This window comes from Ambystoma mexicanum, chromosome 9 (genome assembly GCF_040938575.1).
Source record: "Ambystoma mexicanum isolate Mex_15411 chromosome 9, UKY_AmexF1_1, whole genome shotgun sequence".
In the NCBI taxonomy this organism is placed as follows: domain Eukaryota; kingdom Metazoa; phylum Chordata; class Amphibia; order Caudata; family Ambystomatidae; genus Ambystoma; species Ambystoma mexicanum.
The window spans coordinates 537,902,044-537,919,987 of NC_090931.1; the positions used below are offsets into that span (position 1 = coordinate 537,902,044).

The 17,944-nt window shown below is 49.1% G+C and overlaps 1 protein-coding gene across 2 annotated transcripts in view; it reads right to left on the bottom strand.

The window, feature by feature from the left end:
• Window positions 1-17,944, bottom strand: part of INTS2 (integrator complex subunit 2) — a 1,100,863-nt gene that overhangs the window by 838,134 nt on the left and 244,785 nt on the right. For both annotated transcript variants that reach the window (XM_069615090.1, XM_069615089.1), the window contains exon 14: window positions 17,707-17,883. In XM_069615090.1, the coding sequence (XP_069471191.1) occupies window positions 17,707-17,883 (177 nt within the window). The remainder of the gene's footprint in view (window positions 1-17,706; window positions 17,884-17,944) is intronic.

Sequence of the window (17,944 nt, forward strand, 5' to 3'; positions counted from 1 at the left end):
CTTACCGTAAAAGCATTTCTGATGATTGTATCTGCTTAGATTCACATGCTGTGCATAGGTCCGACATCCAGTGGTCACTGCGGAGTATTGCATTTTGTTTTTCGTAGTCGAAAAGGGACGTCGACAAGGCGTGTCTGAAATACTATCCCTATAGTGACGTGTGTTGTACCCACAATCCTTCACGCGTCGAGGTCCCTCTGTTTGTATTTTTCTGCCCTGAGGGAGCCTTCTAGACGTGAGTGAGTACAGAAAAGAGATATAAAAGGAAGTCTATGTTCCTTCCATCCGAGCGGGGAGGAAGGGTGGGTGCATGTGAATCTAAGCAGATACAATCATCAGAAATGCTTTTACGGTAAGTAATGCATTGTCTTCTGATGCTTGTTAATCTGCTTAGAATCACATGCTGTGCATAGACTAGCGAGCAGTACCCGGAGTTGGCGGTGGGTTATGAGAAGGAACAGTAGAGAAAAGATGTCTTAATACTGCCTGACCCACCTGGGAGTCAGATCTCGAGTGTGCATCTAGACAGTAGTGTTTTGTAAAGGTGTGCACAGAACTCCAGGTAGCCGCTTTGCAGATGGACTAGAGGGGAACATTTGCAATGAATGCTATGGACGCCCCCGTGCCTCGAGTAGAGTGTGCTCTTGGCCTAAAGGGCAGCTCTCTCTTAGCAAGAGTATAGCAGAGAGTGATGCATTGAACAATCCATCTAGAAATAGTGGACTTTGAAACTGCATCCCCTTCTCTTCCTGCTGCCACCGAGACGAAGAACTGATTAGTCTTCCTCAGTGGTCTGGTTCTTTCCATGTAGAACATGACCGCTCTGCGCACATCTAGTGTGTGCAGAGTTTTTTCTCCCAAGTTGGAAGGATTTTGAAAGAACGTTGGCAGTTCTATAGACTGGTTTACGTGGAATTTCGATATGAACTTCGGAGCAAACCTTGGGTGCGTGCGTAGAACCACCTTATCTCTGTGAACTGTAACGAAGGGGTCTAGAACAGAAAGAGCCTGTAGTTCACTTACCCTCCCGATGGAGGTGATAGCTATTAAAAAAGCAGTCTTAAGAGTGAGGTCTTTAAGAGATGCTTTGTGCATGGGTTCGAAAGGTGAGCCCATGAGTCTGGTAAGTACCACGTTAAGGTCCCATCCGGGAGCTGGGTCAGCTATCGGGGGGTGTATTCTCTTTATTCCCTCCAGAAAGGCCTTTATAACAGGGATCTTCCACCACGACACCTTGAGTTGGGAAGTGGTGTATGCAGAAAGTGCCGCTAGGTGGACTTTAATGGAATTGAACACTAGACCTGAATCCAATAAGTGGGTCAGGTATAGAACAATATGTGTGGGAGAGCAGTCAATTGGGTTGATGCTTTTCCCTCTGCACCAGATGACAAATCTCTTCCACTTGCTAGAGTAGCAGTGGCGAGTGTTAGGTTTTCTGGCTTCCCTGAGAATGTCCAAACATCTCTGCGGGAGCAGTAGATGTCCGAATTCTATGATCTCAGGAGCCAAGCTGCTAAGTTCATGTTCTGGGGGCATGGATGCAGAGTCCTGCCCTTGTCTTGTGACAGCATGTTGTACGGGCAGGGGAGTTTCACTGGGGGAGATAGAGACATCTCCATCAAGTGAGCGAACCATGGCTGTCGGGCCCACATAGGGGCCACCAGTATCATGGTTACTTGTTCCTGGTGCATCTTGTGCACCACCTTGTTGAGAAGGGGAGTCGGGGGAAAAGCGTAAACAAATTTCCCTGACCATTGCATCGACAGACCGTTCCCCTTGGATTGGTTCTGAGGGTACCTGGAGGCGTAACTTAGGCATTGTGAGTTCTCCAGGGTTGCGAATAGGTCTATTTCTGGGAATCCCCATTGTGTGAAGACGTCGAAGACGATGTCTTCGTGCAGTCGCCATTCGTACTCTTTGGGCAGGGGGAAATCTCTGCTGAGTTTGTCTGCCAGCAGATTGAGTTCCCCTGGTACATGTTCTGACAGTAGGAACATGTTTTGTTTGAGAGCCCACTTCCATATATTCTGGGCCAGTTTGGACAGTCCTGGAGAGTGGGTTCCCCCCTGCTTGTTGATGTAATACATGGCTGTGGTGCTGTCTGTAAGGACCATCACTGTCCTGCCTTGTAGGTGTTCCTGGAAGGCTTTTAGCGCCTTGAACACAGCTAGTAGCTCCAGTAGATTTATGTGTTTGGATGCTACGTTCGGAGTCCACACTCCGTGAGCAGTCTGATGGGATAGGTGAGCCCCCCATCCTGTTAGGGATGCGTCCGTGGTTAGAGTGGCTTGCGCCGCGGGTGTGGCAAAGGGTTTCCCTTTTTCCAGGTTTTCCTTTGTCCACCATCGTAGCGAGAGAACCAAGGCCTGTGAGACCACCACTGGATCTTCCCATAATCCGCTGGCCTGACACCACTGGCTGTTGAGCCACTCTTGCATAGGGCGCATGCGCAGGCGCGCGTGAGGTACCAAATAAATACACGACGCCATCATGCCTAGCAAGCGCATTGCTTTGCGTACCGTCACCTCTCGACCGGCCACATATTGAGGGATCTGAAACAACATGTTTTGGACCCTCTCGTTGGAGGGGAAGACGAGGCCGTCCTTTGTTTGAATTAGAGCCCCTAGGAATTGTTTGGCTTGGCTGGGGTCTAAGCTGGACTTCTTTTCGTTGATGGAGAAGCCCAACTGGAATAAAAGGTCTACCGTCTTTTGGGTATTGGAGAAGCATGTTTCGTAAGAATCCCCTGTTATGAGCCAGTCGTCGAGGTAAGGGTAAACTGAGATGGACAACCTGCGCAGGTGGGCCGCTGCCACTGCCAGTACTTTCGTGAATACCCTTGGTGCTGATGCTATGCCGAAGGGTAGCACTCTGAACTGGTAGTGTTTGCCCTCTATCACGAACCTGAGGTATCTTCTGTGCGCTGGCAACATTAAAATATGAAAGTATGCATCTTTCATGTCCAATGTTGTCATGTAATCTCCCTGATTTAGCAGTGGGATCACTTCCTGTAAGGTCACCATACGAAACTTCTGGGGTTTGATAAACTTGTTCGCTGGGCGCAGATCTAATACAGGGCGCATGGTTAGATCCTTTTTGGGTACAAGGAAGTACACTGAATAAATACCTTCCGTTACCTGAGATAGAGGTACGACCTCTATGGCTCCTTTTTCCAGCAGCTGTTGTACTTCTTGGAGAAGGATAGCAAGGTGTTCCGGTGTCATGCGTCGTCCCCTCGGGGGTCTGTATGTTGGGGAACTGTTGAATTCGATGCAGTATCCGTGGGCTACGGTGGAAAGTACCCAGCGGTCTGACGTTATTCCCTCCCATGCTGGAAGAAAGGATGTTATCCGGCCCCCGACCGGTGTTGCATGGGAGGGGACGCGAATCTTTGCGTCACTTGGTGTTGTTGGGGGCTTGGGAGCCTCTGGGGGCGGACCCCCGACCTCTCCCTTTGCCCCTGCGCTGGCCTCTTTGGCTGTACTGCCCACTATTGGCCTGGTAACTGGTGGCAGGGTACTGTTGCTGCTGACTCTGCTGTTGGCGTTGGCCACGAAAAAAGCGTTTGTTGCCATAGCCGCGTCTGGTAGTGGGCTTAGAGATCTGGTCAAGAGTTTTGATAGTATCGAACTCTTTTTTAGCCATTTCCAGAGCCTCATCCACCGCTTTCCCGAAGAGGTTAGAGTCTTCAACAGGTTTATTTATTAAAGACGCCTGTGTCTCCGGTTTGAACCCCGAGTTGCACAGCCATACATGGCGTTTTAGGAGTATTCCCTGAACCAGGGAACGTCCTGCTGTCTCAGCAGCATCCAGAGAGTTCTTTACAATACTCTGGTTGACCTGGGTTCCTTCGCCAATAGTAGATAGCAGGCGTGTACGTAGTGGTTCCGGCGCTTCTTCGGCGTCCTTGCGCAGTTTGGCCCACTGCGCGTCCGCGTAGCTAGCTAGCAAAGAATTGTTGTTCGCAATTCTTGCCGAAAAGGCAGCCGAGGATGTGACTCTTTTAGCAAGGGCATATAACCTCTTGCCCTCCTTGTCAGGTGGTGCCTCACTGGTGGACAGCGGCACCCCTGCCCTCTTCCTTGTATTCGTTACTACAAGGGAATCCGGAATGGAATGTCCCCTGATGTACAGCGGGTCTGAGGGTGAAGGAGTGAAAAGTTTTTCAATCCTTGGATTAACTCCTCTGATTAGTGCGGGTGTGGATAGCGAAGGGATGATTCTTCTCTTCACTGAAGCGAGGAGGGGAATGGTCTGGCTGACTGGGGGTTTCTCCTTAATTACTCTTTCTACAAAGTCTATTTCCGGAGAGATCTCCCCAGTGTCCAGTTCGAAATGTGCTGCTGCTCTGCGCAACAGGGCATTGAATGTGGGCTGATCGTCAATGGGAGACGTGTTTCTAACTGGTGAATTGTCAGGAGGATTTAGGTTCAGGACATCAGTGTCCGAATATACTGATGGGGATTGCCAGGGATGAGAAGGTCCTTCTTCTGGATTTTCTCCGAAGCCTTCTCCTACCATGTCTGGGCTGTCTTCCAGACCTTCCTCTTGGTTCTGTCCCTCTTCATTGTCCACAAAATCATCCTCCTCTTCTAAGTATTCCTCACCCGTGAGGTCATACACATTATGGAAGTCTAAGGCTGTGTCCTGCCTCGGGTATTTGGCCCTGGGGTCCTCCTGAGGCCCTTCTCTTGTTCTCTTGGGAGTGGGAGGGTTCTGGGTGTTCATAAACCTCTCCATTCTCTCCATGCAGAGATGGAGCTTTTCCATGGTTTCATGGGGTACCCCTGAGCGGTCTAGCGGGGGAAAAGTAGTGTTATCTTGCTGAAAACGGCTCGACCTCTCCCACAACGTCGAGAAAAGTGTCCCGTCGCCCTCCAAAAAGCCTTCCTGTGTGCTGGGGGTCCCCCCGACTGAAGGGGGTAGTCCCTGTTTTTCTGCAGGCTTTTTTGGCGTGTCTTTCGACCTTTGCGTAGCGCTCGACGTGTCCTTCGGCGTACGCTTCTGGGCGTCGGCTACGACGATCCTCGCCAAGCTCTCTGTGACTCGTTTGTCAGCGGAGGGCTGTGGTTTCGACGTTACGGTTGTCGAACGTTCTACGGCGGCGTGCGCTCTCTGCTGGTGCGCGCCGGCCGATGGTTTGGGGGCGGCGCCCTTATTTGCCGAAAGCCCAGTCGCTGGTCGCGGCTGCGGTTGCGAGAGGGGCTTCGAACCCGAACGGTCGAGGAGGCCGCCGGTGTAACCTGCGTCTCCTTGGGCGCTGATGCTTTCTTCGTCTTCGACGAAGAAGAGCTATGGGTTGTGTGTTTATGTGTTGTATCATGTACGTCAGTGTCGCCGGGGTGTTCATCCCCATAAGCAGGGCGTGAGCCGAGCCAGTCGGGGCCGGGGACAGACGACGAAGAGCGCGAGCGCTCCTTAGAGGGGTGTACGACTTCCGTAGCGGAGGTCGTGTTATCACGTTCCTCGTCACTGTCGGTGGTCGCAGCGGCGGGTGAAGACTCGGCCTTCGACATAGCGTAGGCCGCCCACCTCTTGACCCTACGGTCTTTTAGAGTCTTTGGCTTTAGAAGCCGACAAGCCGAGCAACACTCCTCTTTGTGATCGAGGGGCAAGCAGCGGTTACACCGTGAATGCTTGTCCTTCCAAGTAAACTTGCCCTTACAAAGTGGGCAAAACCTAAAGGGTGTCCTCTCCATAGCCGAGGCAATAAACCGTGATAACTACCCCAAGGGAAAGGAAGGGGAAAAGGAAAGGCATTCTCAGAAAAAGAAATCAGAGATGTCCCACGACCCCACTCTCCCTACTGTATTTGGCCTGCGAGGCCAGGCCACGTGTTCGGCAACGCCGAAGGATCTCCTCCGCTCGTCCCCTCCGTCGAAGATCTTGCTCGGCGGAGACAGCTTCACAACTGCGTCGAGGGAGGGATCGATATATTAATCTTTAACAGGAAAAAACGACCAAAGGTCGAGGAGATGGAATCTGCAATGTCTCTCGAGGAGCTCCGCGTAAAGGCGACCAGTAGCTGGGCGGAAAAAAACAATCTGAGGGACCTCGACGCGTGAAGGATTGTGGGTACAACACACGTCACTATAGGGATAGTATTTCAGACACGCCTTGTCGACGTCTCTTTTGGACTACGAAAAACAAAATGCAATACTCCGCAGTGACCACTGGATGTCGGACCTATGCACAGCATGTGATTCTAAGCAGATTAACAAGCATCAGAAATTATAATTACTGAGAAGAACCTGCTTCTATGCAACGTTCCTCCGATCCTGCGGACAGCATTTCAGCGGCGTCATCTTCATCCCGGAACGCTGCATCCTGCAAAGAAAAGGAACGAGAGAAAGGACATTAGTAAGCCTTCTCGTATTCTGATTCCTTAAAAACAGCAAGAAGAGTCAAACGCTTACCTGAACTCAAGTCGCTCTTGGTAACCTCAGCTCCGGAGCACGCCATCGACCTACAAGGGAAAAATACAACACAAGTTAGCACATAAAGGAGATTAAGGTGCCCCACTTTGCGTTTTACTCACCGCTACTTATTCTCTCACCGGCAGCCGTGTTGGGTCATTGCAGCAGCCTGCAAGGGACAAAGAGAGACATAGGTCAGCAAAAGCGAACTGCACCGCACATCGCGCCTTCACTCACCATTCAGCACTCAGCTTCCTTAAGCAGCACAACACCATCCCAATCTCCATTCCAACACCTAGGGAGGAAAGGGAGACATCATTAAGGGGTGCAAGAGACAAGAAAAGGACAATTCTCCAAGAACCAACAACCTACCTTATTGGACTGGAGGTACAGCAAGCCCGGACTCATTGGAGGGGCCACACCAGTGGAGCAACTAGGTCGCACAGCGCCCACCTCAACCAACGCACCCCTGCACCGAACAGCAGGATGGAGAGCACACCACACAAGAAAACAAGGTGAGGAGAGGACATAGGGGAAGGTTTGATCCTCAAGGGGAGTGGGGGTCAAACAACTTGAGACTATAAAGCTAAATCTAGAAATCCTGTATTCCAGACTCAGTCCCCAGTTGAACAGATTCCAGGGAAGTGTTCGAGATCATGGTTAGTCCGAGCAGGCTGAGTGGCGTCTCCGTGGATATCAGGTGAGCGTTACAGAACGCAAAGCCTCATACCATAATCTACCTGGACGTCATGGAAACGTCAGAAACCGACCAGTTAGCCCAAATGCATGGGCAGTTACGTGCTGAAGTACATGCAGCCAGGCAGGGAACCAATACCCTGAGGAGAGAGTTGATAGTCGCTAAAGAACGCACTGATGACTTAGGCCGGCAACTTCTCCAGTCACAGGCGGGACATGCACCGTTGCCCGGTAACGTGTCAGCAATGCCAGTACCATCAGCCAACCCTGTACAGATAACTCTTCCTGGGGCGGTTCCTTTGGCCCCACCTGAGCGATTCACAGGAGATCCCAAAAAGTATGCAACGTTTATGACCCAATGCTGTCTGCATTTACTTTGTAGGCCTGGGGCCTTTCCAAATGACCAGTCACGGGTCGCTTTCGTGCTATCATATCTGAGCGGCAGTGCTGCAGATTGGTCTGTACCCTTTGTCAGTCAGGATGACCCTTTGCTACATGAATTCAGGGGTTTTCAGCAGGAGATGGAGAAACTCTTCCCTCGTCGTACCCATGGACAGGCATTAGAAAACAAACTTTTGTCTCTTCGTCAAGGAAACCAAGACCTATTAACATATATAGCAACCTTCAATAGGCTCGTGGTCGAGGCCGGATGGCCGGAGGAGAAAATAACCACGTTATTTCATCGGGGCCTACGAAGGGAGCTAAAAGATGTCCTTGCACAAGTGGTGGATCCCCCGAAAGACTGTGCAGAGTTCATTAACCTGGTGGTACAATTAGATCATAGGTTGCAAGACCGAAGAGCAGATCGAATCAGACTAGACACTCGCCCTATATATGTGCGATCAAAGGACTATGCTTCACGAACAACAAAGTCCAGGGGAACCAATGCAGATCGGAGGGCTCAGGGCCCCCTTGACTAAGGCTGAAAGGGACAAGAGAAGAAGAGAAGACAGCAGCAGCTATGTTTGTACTGTGGAAAGTCAGGCCATTTCCTTAAAGAGTGTCCAGTGAACCACCAAGGAGAATGGTAGGGGCCACAGACAAAAAAGATACCAACAAAGAGTCGTAAAACTACCAAGCCCGGCAAGTGTAGGTGTCCACTTATCGAGCGAAGAAAGTGATTTACAGACCTCCCATTTTGCATTGTCTGTGATCTTGATCAACCACCAACAACCATCTTGGATGCATGCCGTGAAAGCGTACATTGACAGTGGAGCAGTTGGGAACTATATGGACCAAGATCTCGTAGCAAAGATGGGGCTTCCTTTATACCCTAAGTCAACCACTGACACTGCCACCACTGTTGATGGTACAGAAATAGCTTCTGGTCCAGTATCCCAACGCACTGCAGTGTTAACTCTTCTGTGCCAGGATGGACACCGGAAATCTATCGCTTTCGACCTCATCAAGGCACCCCAGTTCCGGTTGATTTTAGGAATGCTGTGGTTGGTAACTCGCAATCCTCGAATAGATTGGCGTGCAAAAGATTTGGCCTTCTCCGAAAGTTGTGCTCACACTTGTTTCCAAGTGAAGAAGCCAACTGATACTTGAACTCTTGCTCATAGAACATCGGCAACAACTCTGGGGGTAACCAGTACCCTACCAAGTGAATACCAGGACTTTCAAGATGTGTTTCAGAAAGAACAAACCTTACCAGCACAGAGACCATACGATTGCCAGATCGTCCTGATACGCGGCGCACAGATCCCTTGTGGGCGAGTCTACGCACTCACAGAACCAGAAAACCAGCATTTGAAGTCCTATTTAGACCAATACCTGGCAAACGGATTCATTCGCCCCTCAAAGTCACCAGCAGCCTCTCCTCTATTCTTCGTGCCAAAGAAGGAAGGGGACTTGTGGACGTGCATTGACTACCGCGCATTAAACCTAATCACTGTAAAAAATCACTACCCACTACCACTCATTCCAGAACTACCAGATCAGGTTAAAGACGCCCAAATCTACACAAAATTAGACCTTAGAGGAGCGTACCATCTTGTTCGAGTGAAAAAGGGTGACAAATGGAAAACCGCCTTTCGTACCAAGTATGGCCTGTACGAATATCAGGTAATGCCCTTTGGCCTTTGCAAAGCTCCCGCTGCATTTCAATACTTCATGAACGATATCTTAAGGGAGTTAATCGACGTCTGTGCTCTGGTTTATATAGACGATATCTTGGTATACTCTGCCTCCAAACAAGACGTCAGGCATGTTTTGATCCGTCCTGGCAAAACTCTGCCAACATCAACTCTATGCCAAACTAGAAAACTGCTCATTTCATGTCTCCAAAGTAGAGTTTCCTTGTTTCGTCCTCAACCCAAAAGGAATTCGAATGGATGTATACAAGGCAGATGCTATCCTAAACTGGCCATCGCCAAATTCACCGAAAGGAGTCCAGAGCAGGTTAGGTTTTGCAAACTTTTACCGTCGATTTATCCCAGGGTTTTCGCAGATAGTGCATCCAATCACATCATTGCTAAGGAAAGGCAACAAGAAATTCCAGTGGACAGAAGAAGCAGAAAAATCCTTCCAGGAACTCAAGGTGAGATTCACTTCTGCCCTGATCCTGCGTCATCCTCGCCCAGACCTCCGATACGTGGTGGAAACTGACGCCTCAAGTATGGCAATGGGAGCTGTTCTCTCACAGAAAGACCCAGTAACAGGGCAATTACACCCTGTCGCCTTCTCGGGTAAATTCACACCGCCCGAGCTCAATTACGCTATCACGGACAAAGAACTCCTAGCCATCAAGTCAGCCTTTAAGGCCTGGCGACACTATATCCTTGGTGCTAGACACACAATCACCGTAATAACTGACCATCGAAATGTACAGTACCTAAAAACAGCAAAGGCTCAATCTTCACGGTAACTACGCTGGGCTCTTTTCTTCGCTGAATATGATTATGTGATCACGTTTCGACCAGGAGTCAAAAACAGAAAGGCTGATGCTCTTTCCTTCATGGGTATCAATGAACAGGTATACAAGAACCCCGATCCAATCGCCATCATTCCAAATGACAAACTCTTGGGGATTACACCAACCATGACTCAAAGTGAGCTACATGAGGAAGTCCGAAGCGTGATGGGTCCTGAGCAATTACAAGAGAGAAGTACCCAAGGAGAAGATCACACAATAAAAACCCAACTACCCTATTTCAAGAACCGTTTATTCCTGTCAAAGAACTACAAGAACAAGTCATGTCCGGTTATCACAACTCCTTAATCGAGGGCCATCCTGGAATTGCGAAGACTGTAGCCAAGGTAAAACGAAGTTACTGGTGGCCCACGTGGTGTAAGGACATTGTCCAATTCATCCTGTCCTGTGGTGTGTGTGCACAACATAAATCATCAAAGCAAAAGCCAGCGGGCTCCTTCACCTATTGGAAATTCCACCAGCGCCCTTGCATACACTATCCCTCGACTTTATTACCGATTTACCACCCAGTCAAGGATTTAACACCATTCTAATGGTTGTGGATCTGTTTTCAAAAATGGCACACTTCATTCCACTTAAGGGTCTCCCAAACGCATCCACTTTGGCAAAAGTGTTTCTTGAACGCACCGTACGGCTGCATGGGTTTCCTTCAGTACTGATCTCAGATCGAGGCACTCAATTCGTGTCCAACTTCTGGAGGAAGTGCTGTTCTATGGCCCAAATTGACATCCGATTGTCAACCAGTCACCACCCTCAAACTGATGGTCAAATAGAGAACGAACCAAACCCTCGAACAGTACCTACGCTGTATGCTACACCAAATAGAAGGAAGTTGGATGGATCTGTTATGGATAGCTGACTATGCCTATAATAATTGTCTACATACCAGTACTGGACAGACTCCCTTTTATACCGTTTATGGCAGGCATCAACAAACTTCTGAACTAGATGCCCCCTACTACCCTGGAAATGGCAGCAATTAAAACCTTGCATGCAACCATCCCTCAAACCTTTAAAAGGGCTGTCGAACATTTACTCCAAGCAAAGAACCGTCAAAAGAAATTTGCTGACCAGCGTCGAGTAAATGCCCCCAATTATCAGGTGGGAGACGAAGTCTGGTTGGCATCGAAATATGTGCCCATAAGAGGAACCCGGAGATTCCGCCCGCGATAGCTAGGTCCTTTCACCATCACCTCTGTGATAAATCCAGTGGCAGTCAAACTAGCCTTACCACCCTACATGCAAATTCATCCTGTGTTCGACATAGCTCTCCTGAAACCTGTTCAGCCTGGAACCCGTGTTACAACTCCACCGAAACCAGTGATGATCAAAGGCGAGCCAGAATTTGAGGTCAAGGACATTCTGGACTTATGTCAGATCCCAACTATACTATGTAGTGGACTGGAAAGGGTATGGCCCGCAAGAAAGAACATGGGAATCTTGCGAGTATATCCATGCACCTCATTTGCTCAAAAGATTCCATCAAAACCACCCAACCAAACCGGGGCCAGACAGGAGAACCACCATGGAAGGGGCCTTAGGGGGGAGTGCTGTCATGATCCTGTTCCTAGCCCCCCCTAGGCAAAGCACTGGAGCCAGGCCACGATCCCCCACATGGACCTTGAGGGCCTCCCCGTCTCCTCAGAGACTCACTTGGAGCCAGACCTGGTGCCTGTGGCGCCAGGCTCATACATAAGGCAGAAGACTGATGAGGAACTGGACTTGGCATAGCACTTGGGGCAATATGGATGCCCCCACATAACTCAGTTCCATGAACTGAGTTATGCGGTCTAGCCTTTTGGGTGTGGTCCGACCTAGGGATGCCTGGGACACTGAGGCTATCAAAACCAGGCCTGGGTAGAGAAACACGCTTTGCGTTACTCTGCGCCTGCAGCATGACAATCACTGCGTTCGGATAGGTCTCCTGTAGGCCTTCGCCTTTCCTCCGCATCACGCACACCTGAAAGAACAAGGACAGCATTAATATTATACTTACCGAGAAGAACCTGCTTCCATCCAACGTTCCTCCGATCCTGCGGACAGCATTTCGGCGGCGTCATCTTCATCCCGGAACGCTGCATCCTGCAAAGAAAAGGAACGATAGAAAGGACATTAGTAAGCATTCTCGTATTCCGATTCCTTAAAAACAGCAAGAAGAGTCAAACGCTTACCTGAACTCGAGTCGCTCTTGGTAACGTCAACTCCGGAGCACGCCATCGACCTACAAAGGAAAAATAAAACACAGGTTAGCACATAAAGGACAATAAGGCGCCGCACTTTGCGCTTTACTCACCGCAACTTATTCTCTCACAGGCAGCCGTCTTGGGACATTGCAGAGGCCTGCAAGGGACAAAGAGAGACATAGGTCAGTATAAGAAGAAGCGAACTGCGCCGCACATCGCGCCTTCACTCACCATTCAGCGTTCAGCTTCCTTAAGCAGCACAACACCATCCCGATCTCCATTCTAACACCTAGGGAGGAAGGGGAGACATCATTAAGGGGCGCAAGAGACAAGAAAAGGACAATTCTCCAAGAACCAACAACCTACCTTATTGGGCTGGAGTTACAGCAAGCCCAGACTCATTGGAGGGGCCGCACCAGTGGAGCAAATAGGTTGCGCAGCGCCCACCTCAACCAACGCACCCCTGCACCGAAGAGCAGGACGGAGAGCACACTACACAAGAAAACAAGGCGAGGAGAGGACATAGGGGAAGGTTTGATCCTCAAGGGGAGTGGGGGTCAAACAACTTGAGACTATGAAGCTAAATCTAGAAATCCTGTATTCCAGACCCAGTCCCCAGTTGAACGGATTCCAGGGAAGGGTTTGAGATCGTGGTTGGTCCGAGCAGGCAGAGTGGCGTCCCCGTGGATATCAGGTGAGCGTTACACTCCAATGGTTGCTCTAGCTATTGATAGGCAGTTGGGTTTGGATAGGTATGGTCTTATGGGGTTAATTAGTTTGGTGGTATGCGCATAGGAGGACATGATCGCGCTAACCTGTCTGATCATGGTTAATGAGGAGTCTAGGTATACCAACAGTCCCAATAAGGTAGAGGGGGACAAATGGAGGAAGGTAAAGGACTTTTTGGAGAATCACTGAGCACATTTTGGGGGTACTTAGCATAGATTAATTTGGGGGGAGGATTTTAACATCAAAATGGGATGTGTTTAGCAACAGATCTCTATGAACCCCTGGAAGATCAACTTCTACAGGTTTTGGATCCGATTGTACTGAAAAAAAATGGTTGCAACGACCAGAAGTTCTAAAAATGCTACCACCAAAGGTTCGAACACCAAATGTTTGAACCTTTGGTGGTAGCATTGTAAAAAAATAAAATAAACGGGGGCTGCATGGGTGTCCCCCGCATCGCCCCGTTCACTATACTTTATGGTATAGTGAGAGGGTGCTGCGGGGGACACCCCTGCAGCTACTTTATGGTATAGTGAGCGGGGGCTGCGGGGGACACCCCCACAGCCTTCTGTTAAAAAAAAAAAAAACAGGAAAGGACCCTGCAGAACCGGTTCCCGATCACTGAAGTGAAAGGGAAAAAGGGAACTGGCGCTGCAGGAACCTAGCGTGAAGGTGAAGGTAAGTGGGGTTTGTTTGTTGGGGGTGTGGGTGGGGGAGTGCTGTGGGTGTAGGCGGGGGGGTGTTGTGGGTGTGTTGTGTGTGTGGGTGTGAGAATGTATGTGTGTTCGCATGAGAAAGGTGCAAACTTTTGGTAGTTCGCACCTTTCTCATGCAAACGTTTTGCCTGCGGTACTTTCAGCCGCGGGCAAATCACTTGGATTCCAAATGGAGGATACTAGGGCATGTGCTAGGGGCCTCCAATTGAGTGCCTGGTTGATTGAATGAGGCATGAGATCGGTCAACGGGCATATCAACCCGGACATCCCAGGCAAAAGTACTTTTAACAACTATCTAGGCTCCTCCACTATTGACTACTTTTGCTTATCGCTAGATATATGGGAAAATATAGTGAGCTTTGAAGTACCCAGAGTGGGTAACAGTGATCATCACCCCCTGGTCTTAATCATTAGTGGGGGTGGAGCGATCTTATGGCATACCATGTCAAGTAGAACCGGAGGTCGGTAGAGCTGCGTTTAGGTGCCCCCACAGACGTACTGCAGGTAACGGTGTGGCCCCTCGGACGTGTTGCCGGTAATAGGGTGTATCCCTCGGCCATTGTGCCGGTAGCAGAGCGTAGCCCCTTGGGTGTAGACCCGGTACAAGAACCCTCAGGTCCCTCGACACTGCACCCGGGAGGATCCGAGGAACCCTCGACCCGAAGGCCGGTAGTTGTAGCAGCCTCGGGGCACGTGCCGGTAGAAGGACCTGGTTGGTCCCCCCTGCGCGGAAGAGTCCCTGGGAAGAAGTGTTTGTTGATTGTACTTTACTCATCATCACATAACTTTATTTCAGCGTAAAAGCCATAAACGTTTTCACAGTTACAAAACATATACATTTCAAAATATGCCCCCCCACAAACCATGACAGGGGGAGGTCTCTAACGGAAACAAGGTCAGGCCATCTTACATTCGCTCTAAACAATGAAGGGCTTCTCCGACCTATTTATGGTGCCATGGGCGAGGAAAAGGCCCTACTTTCCACCAGGGGGACAGCATTGGCTCTTGACAGAACAAGGTCCTGGGGTGGTAGCCCCCAGGGGGTGTTTACCAGGAGATTACATACAGTATTATAATTCAGCATATTCCTAACCAATCTGGGGTTTCAAAGGTTTTATTCCACAATTTCAAGATCAGAGACAACCTTCCTCGTTTTGGAAATCCTGGTGCATTCAACGATTTGGTCCGCATTGATGAAGTGAAACATCCTCACATATTTCAGCCAGTATGATCACTTATTAAGGAGAGGTGGCTTTGGTTTATGCCGTTTAGTTGTCAGCTTGGGAACTGTGTGCAAAATAATTGACTGTGGTGCGTTGGACCTGGTTGAATTAACTGAGGCGCGGCTTGAGCCCGACCACCATCACACTTCTTGAATGGTGGTTTAAAGGTGGGGGGCCTATCTGCCTGAATACTGGCAGCGTGCTATATAGGTGGCAAGGTAACGGGAACCACATTCCCCTTAGATTCAGATTACGCAATGACCCTTTTCGGCTATGGATATTGCCATTCATTGGCCTAACTACATTGCCATTGTGAGACCCATAGCCATCCTAGTTTGGCTTGGCAGGGGTGGGGGGGGGTCGGGGTGGGGGTGAGGGGTGGGGGGTTGATATGGGGTTCTTGCAAAGACAGAACATTAGTGTTGTTCTGGGCCCATGGCACTCCCGTCTGATTAGTTGATAATGTCCCCGCTATTTCACTTTTACATAGCTTCAATCGGGGACAATAGGATAGTTCTAATGTGAGAAAGTTAGGACAGGACAGTGGTGCAAGAGCAAATGACACTCCTTTGGCCCTCCTCCCCATTCTGCACCCAATTAACAGGAATAATTTTCCTTGGCATCTGTTGCTAAGTTTGATATACTTTCCAACAGGGCCGAGGTAATTGAGCCGGGTGTGCTTGACGATCTTCCAACAGTCTCTCCGCCTCTCCTCAGAACTGTATCACTCAGCGTGGGGTCAGGAGGGTTAGAAGCTGAGTTGGGTGTGAAGAATGGCAAGCTAGGGACATTAAGAGACCCCCTGATGTAGGTGATCAGCCTGTATGTCTTCGGGGGCTAAACCTCTAGTAGCGCCCTCCCCCACCCCCGGCACTCGAGGCCCAGATGAGCCACGGTTGAAGGAAGTGGGGAATCGGGTGTTTCTGTGGCCATAGAAGTATCGGTGGAAGCCGCTGTAGCTCCCTCTCTGGGTAAAAGATCAGAAATGGTGGTGGGTGCGCCCAGGAATTTATGTATCTCATTAATGAGCAGATAAGCCCCACTAAATGAACCGGCTGAGTAGGTTGTATTACAAAGTACTGAGTCAGTGGCTGCTGCAGGCGCCAGGTCAGCTGGGCACTGGATTTGCCTGGCCCTCCTAAGGGTCAGTATTTTTCATTTGGCCCCCAAAACAGGGCCAGGGCCCAGATCAGGGCCAAAGATGGGGGCGGATGCAGGGCTCTCCTCGAGTTCCTCGACATATTTCTGGATAGGAAGTGCTGACATGGCGGTGGTACTAGTAAGTCCTGGCAAAGTTTGGCAAAACTCAGTGGGAGCACACTCAGCTACTAAAAAGGGCTTGGTCAACCTACCCTTCAGTGGCGGTATGATTTACCACTGGGTTTCAGAACTTTTTTTTCTCTCCAGCCTCGCAGTTTGAGAGAGGTAAGGGTGCTTTTAAGGCAGAATGTGCAGGGTAAGGGTGCCAAGACAGTGAAGAAATATTCAACATATATGGGAATTCCAGTGTCGCTTCTGCGACAGGGCAGGGCTCACTCCCTCGTCTTAAGCCAGCAGGAATGTGAAGGGCTTCGAACACCCCTGCGGGTCGCCAACACCCAGAGCACTTGACTCCCTGCAGGCTTCACCCTCGCGGAGAAGCTGGGGATGATTTGAATGTTCACAAGGTGGGCAGGGCAAAACAGGATCAGCTGCACCAAGGTTTCCGGAACTGGCGAACGGGCCCCCTGCGGATCACCAACACCTTTCACCCTTGACTCTCCAAAGTACTTTACATCAAACCCCTAAACTTCTAAGTCTCTGCTTAAATGCTTGTCCTTGATACCAAAAGAGAGAAGACTTGTGTGGCAAACATTTGCAGATCCACTAAAGACACACATCCTGAGTTATTGGACAAGGGAAAATAAAATATAGCCAGCTTCTAGGCTGGTTGTTCTCATTCTGCCATTCTGCTTCTTAAGTCTTGAACTGATTTACTTACCAACATCCTTTCCAATACTAAAGTCGCATATTTGAATGAAAGCCTTACAGAAGTGAAAAATAATTGTCTTTAAACAGCATTGGTAGGTAAAGCAGACACCAAGATATTTTTCTATGAAAAGCTAATCTACAGCATGTTGCGTGTGCGTGTTAGACCTCGCCATCACATACTTAATACCTTTGATATTCTCTATAAACACTGAAATAGCACTCTGTACCAGCTTTGCTTAAGAACGAAACTTTGGGAGAAGTTTAGGAGCAACAAAGAGTGCCCAAGCAAAGTCAACAGATTAGAGAGTCTTGATTAGCTGCAAATGAGACATTCTGGGAAGTTCTCAGAAGCACACGCAGATATCATGACATTTTCACATGTGTAATATTTAAACTTTTTCCATCTTCCTTTTACACACTAAACACGTTTGTTGGCTATTTCACAGTTTGCGATTGCTTGTATGGAAATGTTAGCTGCTCAAGATTAGAAATATGCTAAACAATTAATCTTATTTAATATAATTCTGTATTATTTTGATGATGTAGGTATCCATCCGTACATGACAACAGTCCTTTGAATGTATCACTGCTTGGTTAACATACTAGTAGGCAACACTCTGCCTCTCCACCTTGCATTAACACTCCTAGCTTTACGAGGCTAAGAGCATAGGAAACTCCACATCTTCATTGATGCTTTTATACTTAGAGTGGTTGTTCTAAATAATTTCCACCAAGCATCATTTACACAAATCATAGGAGGAACACAAAAACAAAGCACAGCAGAAGTGTACTTTTTTATGCCTTATAAACAATGAAAAGTATGACTAAAGCACATACCCCAGAGAGTCCATGAAACACATTGCGGATCTCCTGCTCTGTGATTGGCTGATTGGTAGCCTCTGGACTAGATTTTGATGCTGGTGTGAGAATAGAATTGATGTAAACATCGATAAGAGGCAACAACTGGGGGTGAAGAGGAGTCACAGTTTCACACATCTGCCGATAGATCCAGTCCTGTAAAACAGGGTTTGATTCATGAAAGAGGAAAATGATAGAACTACAGCATGTTACAACC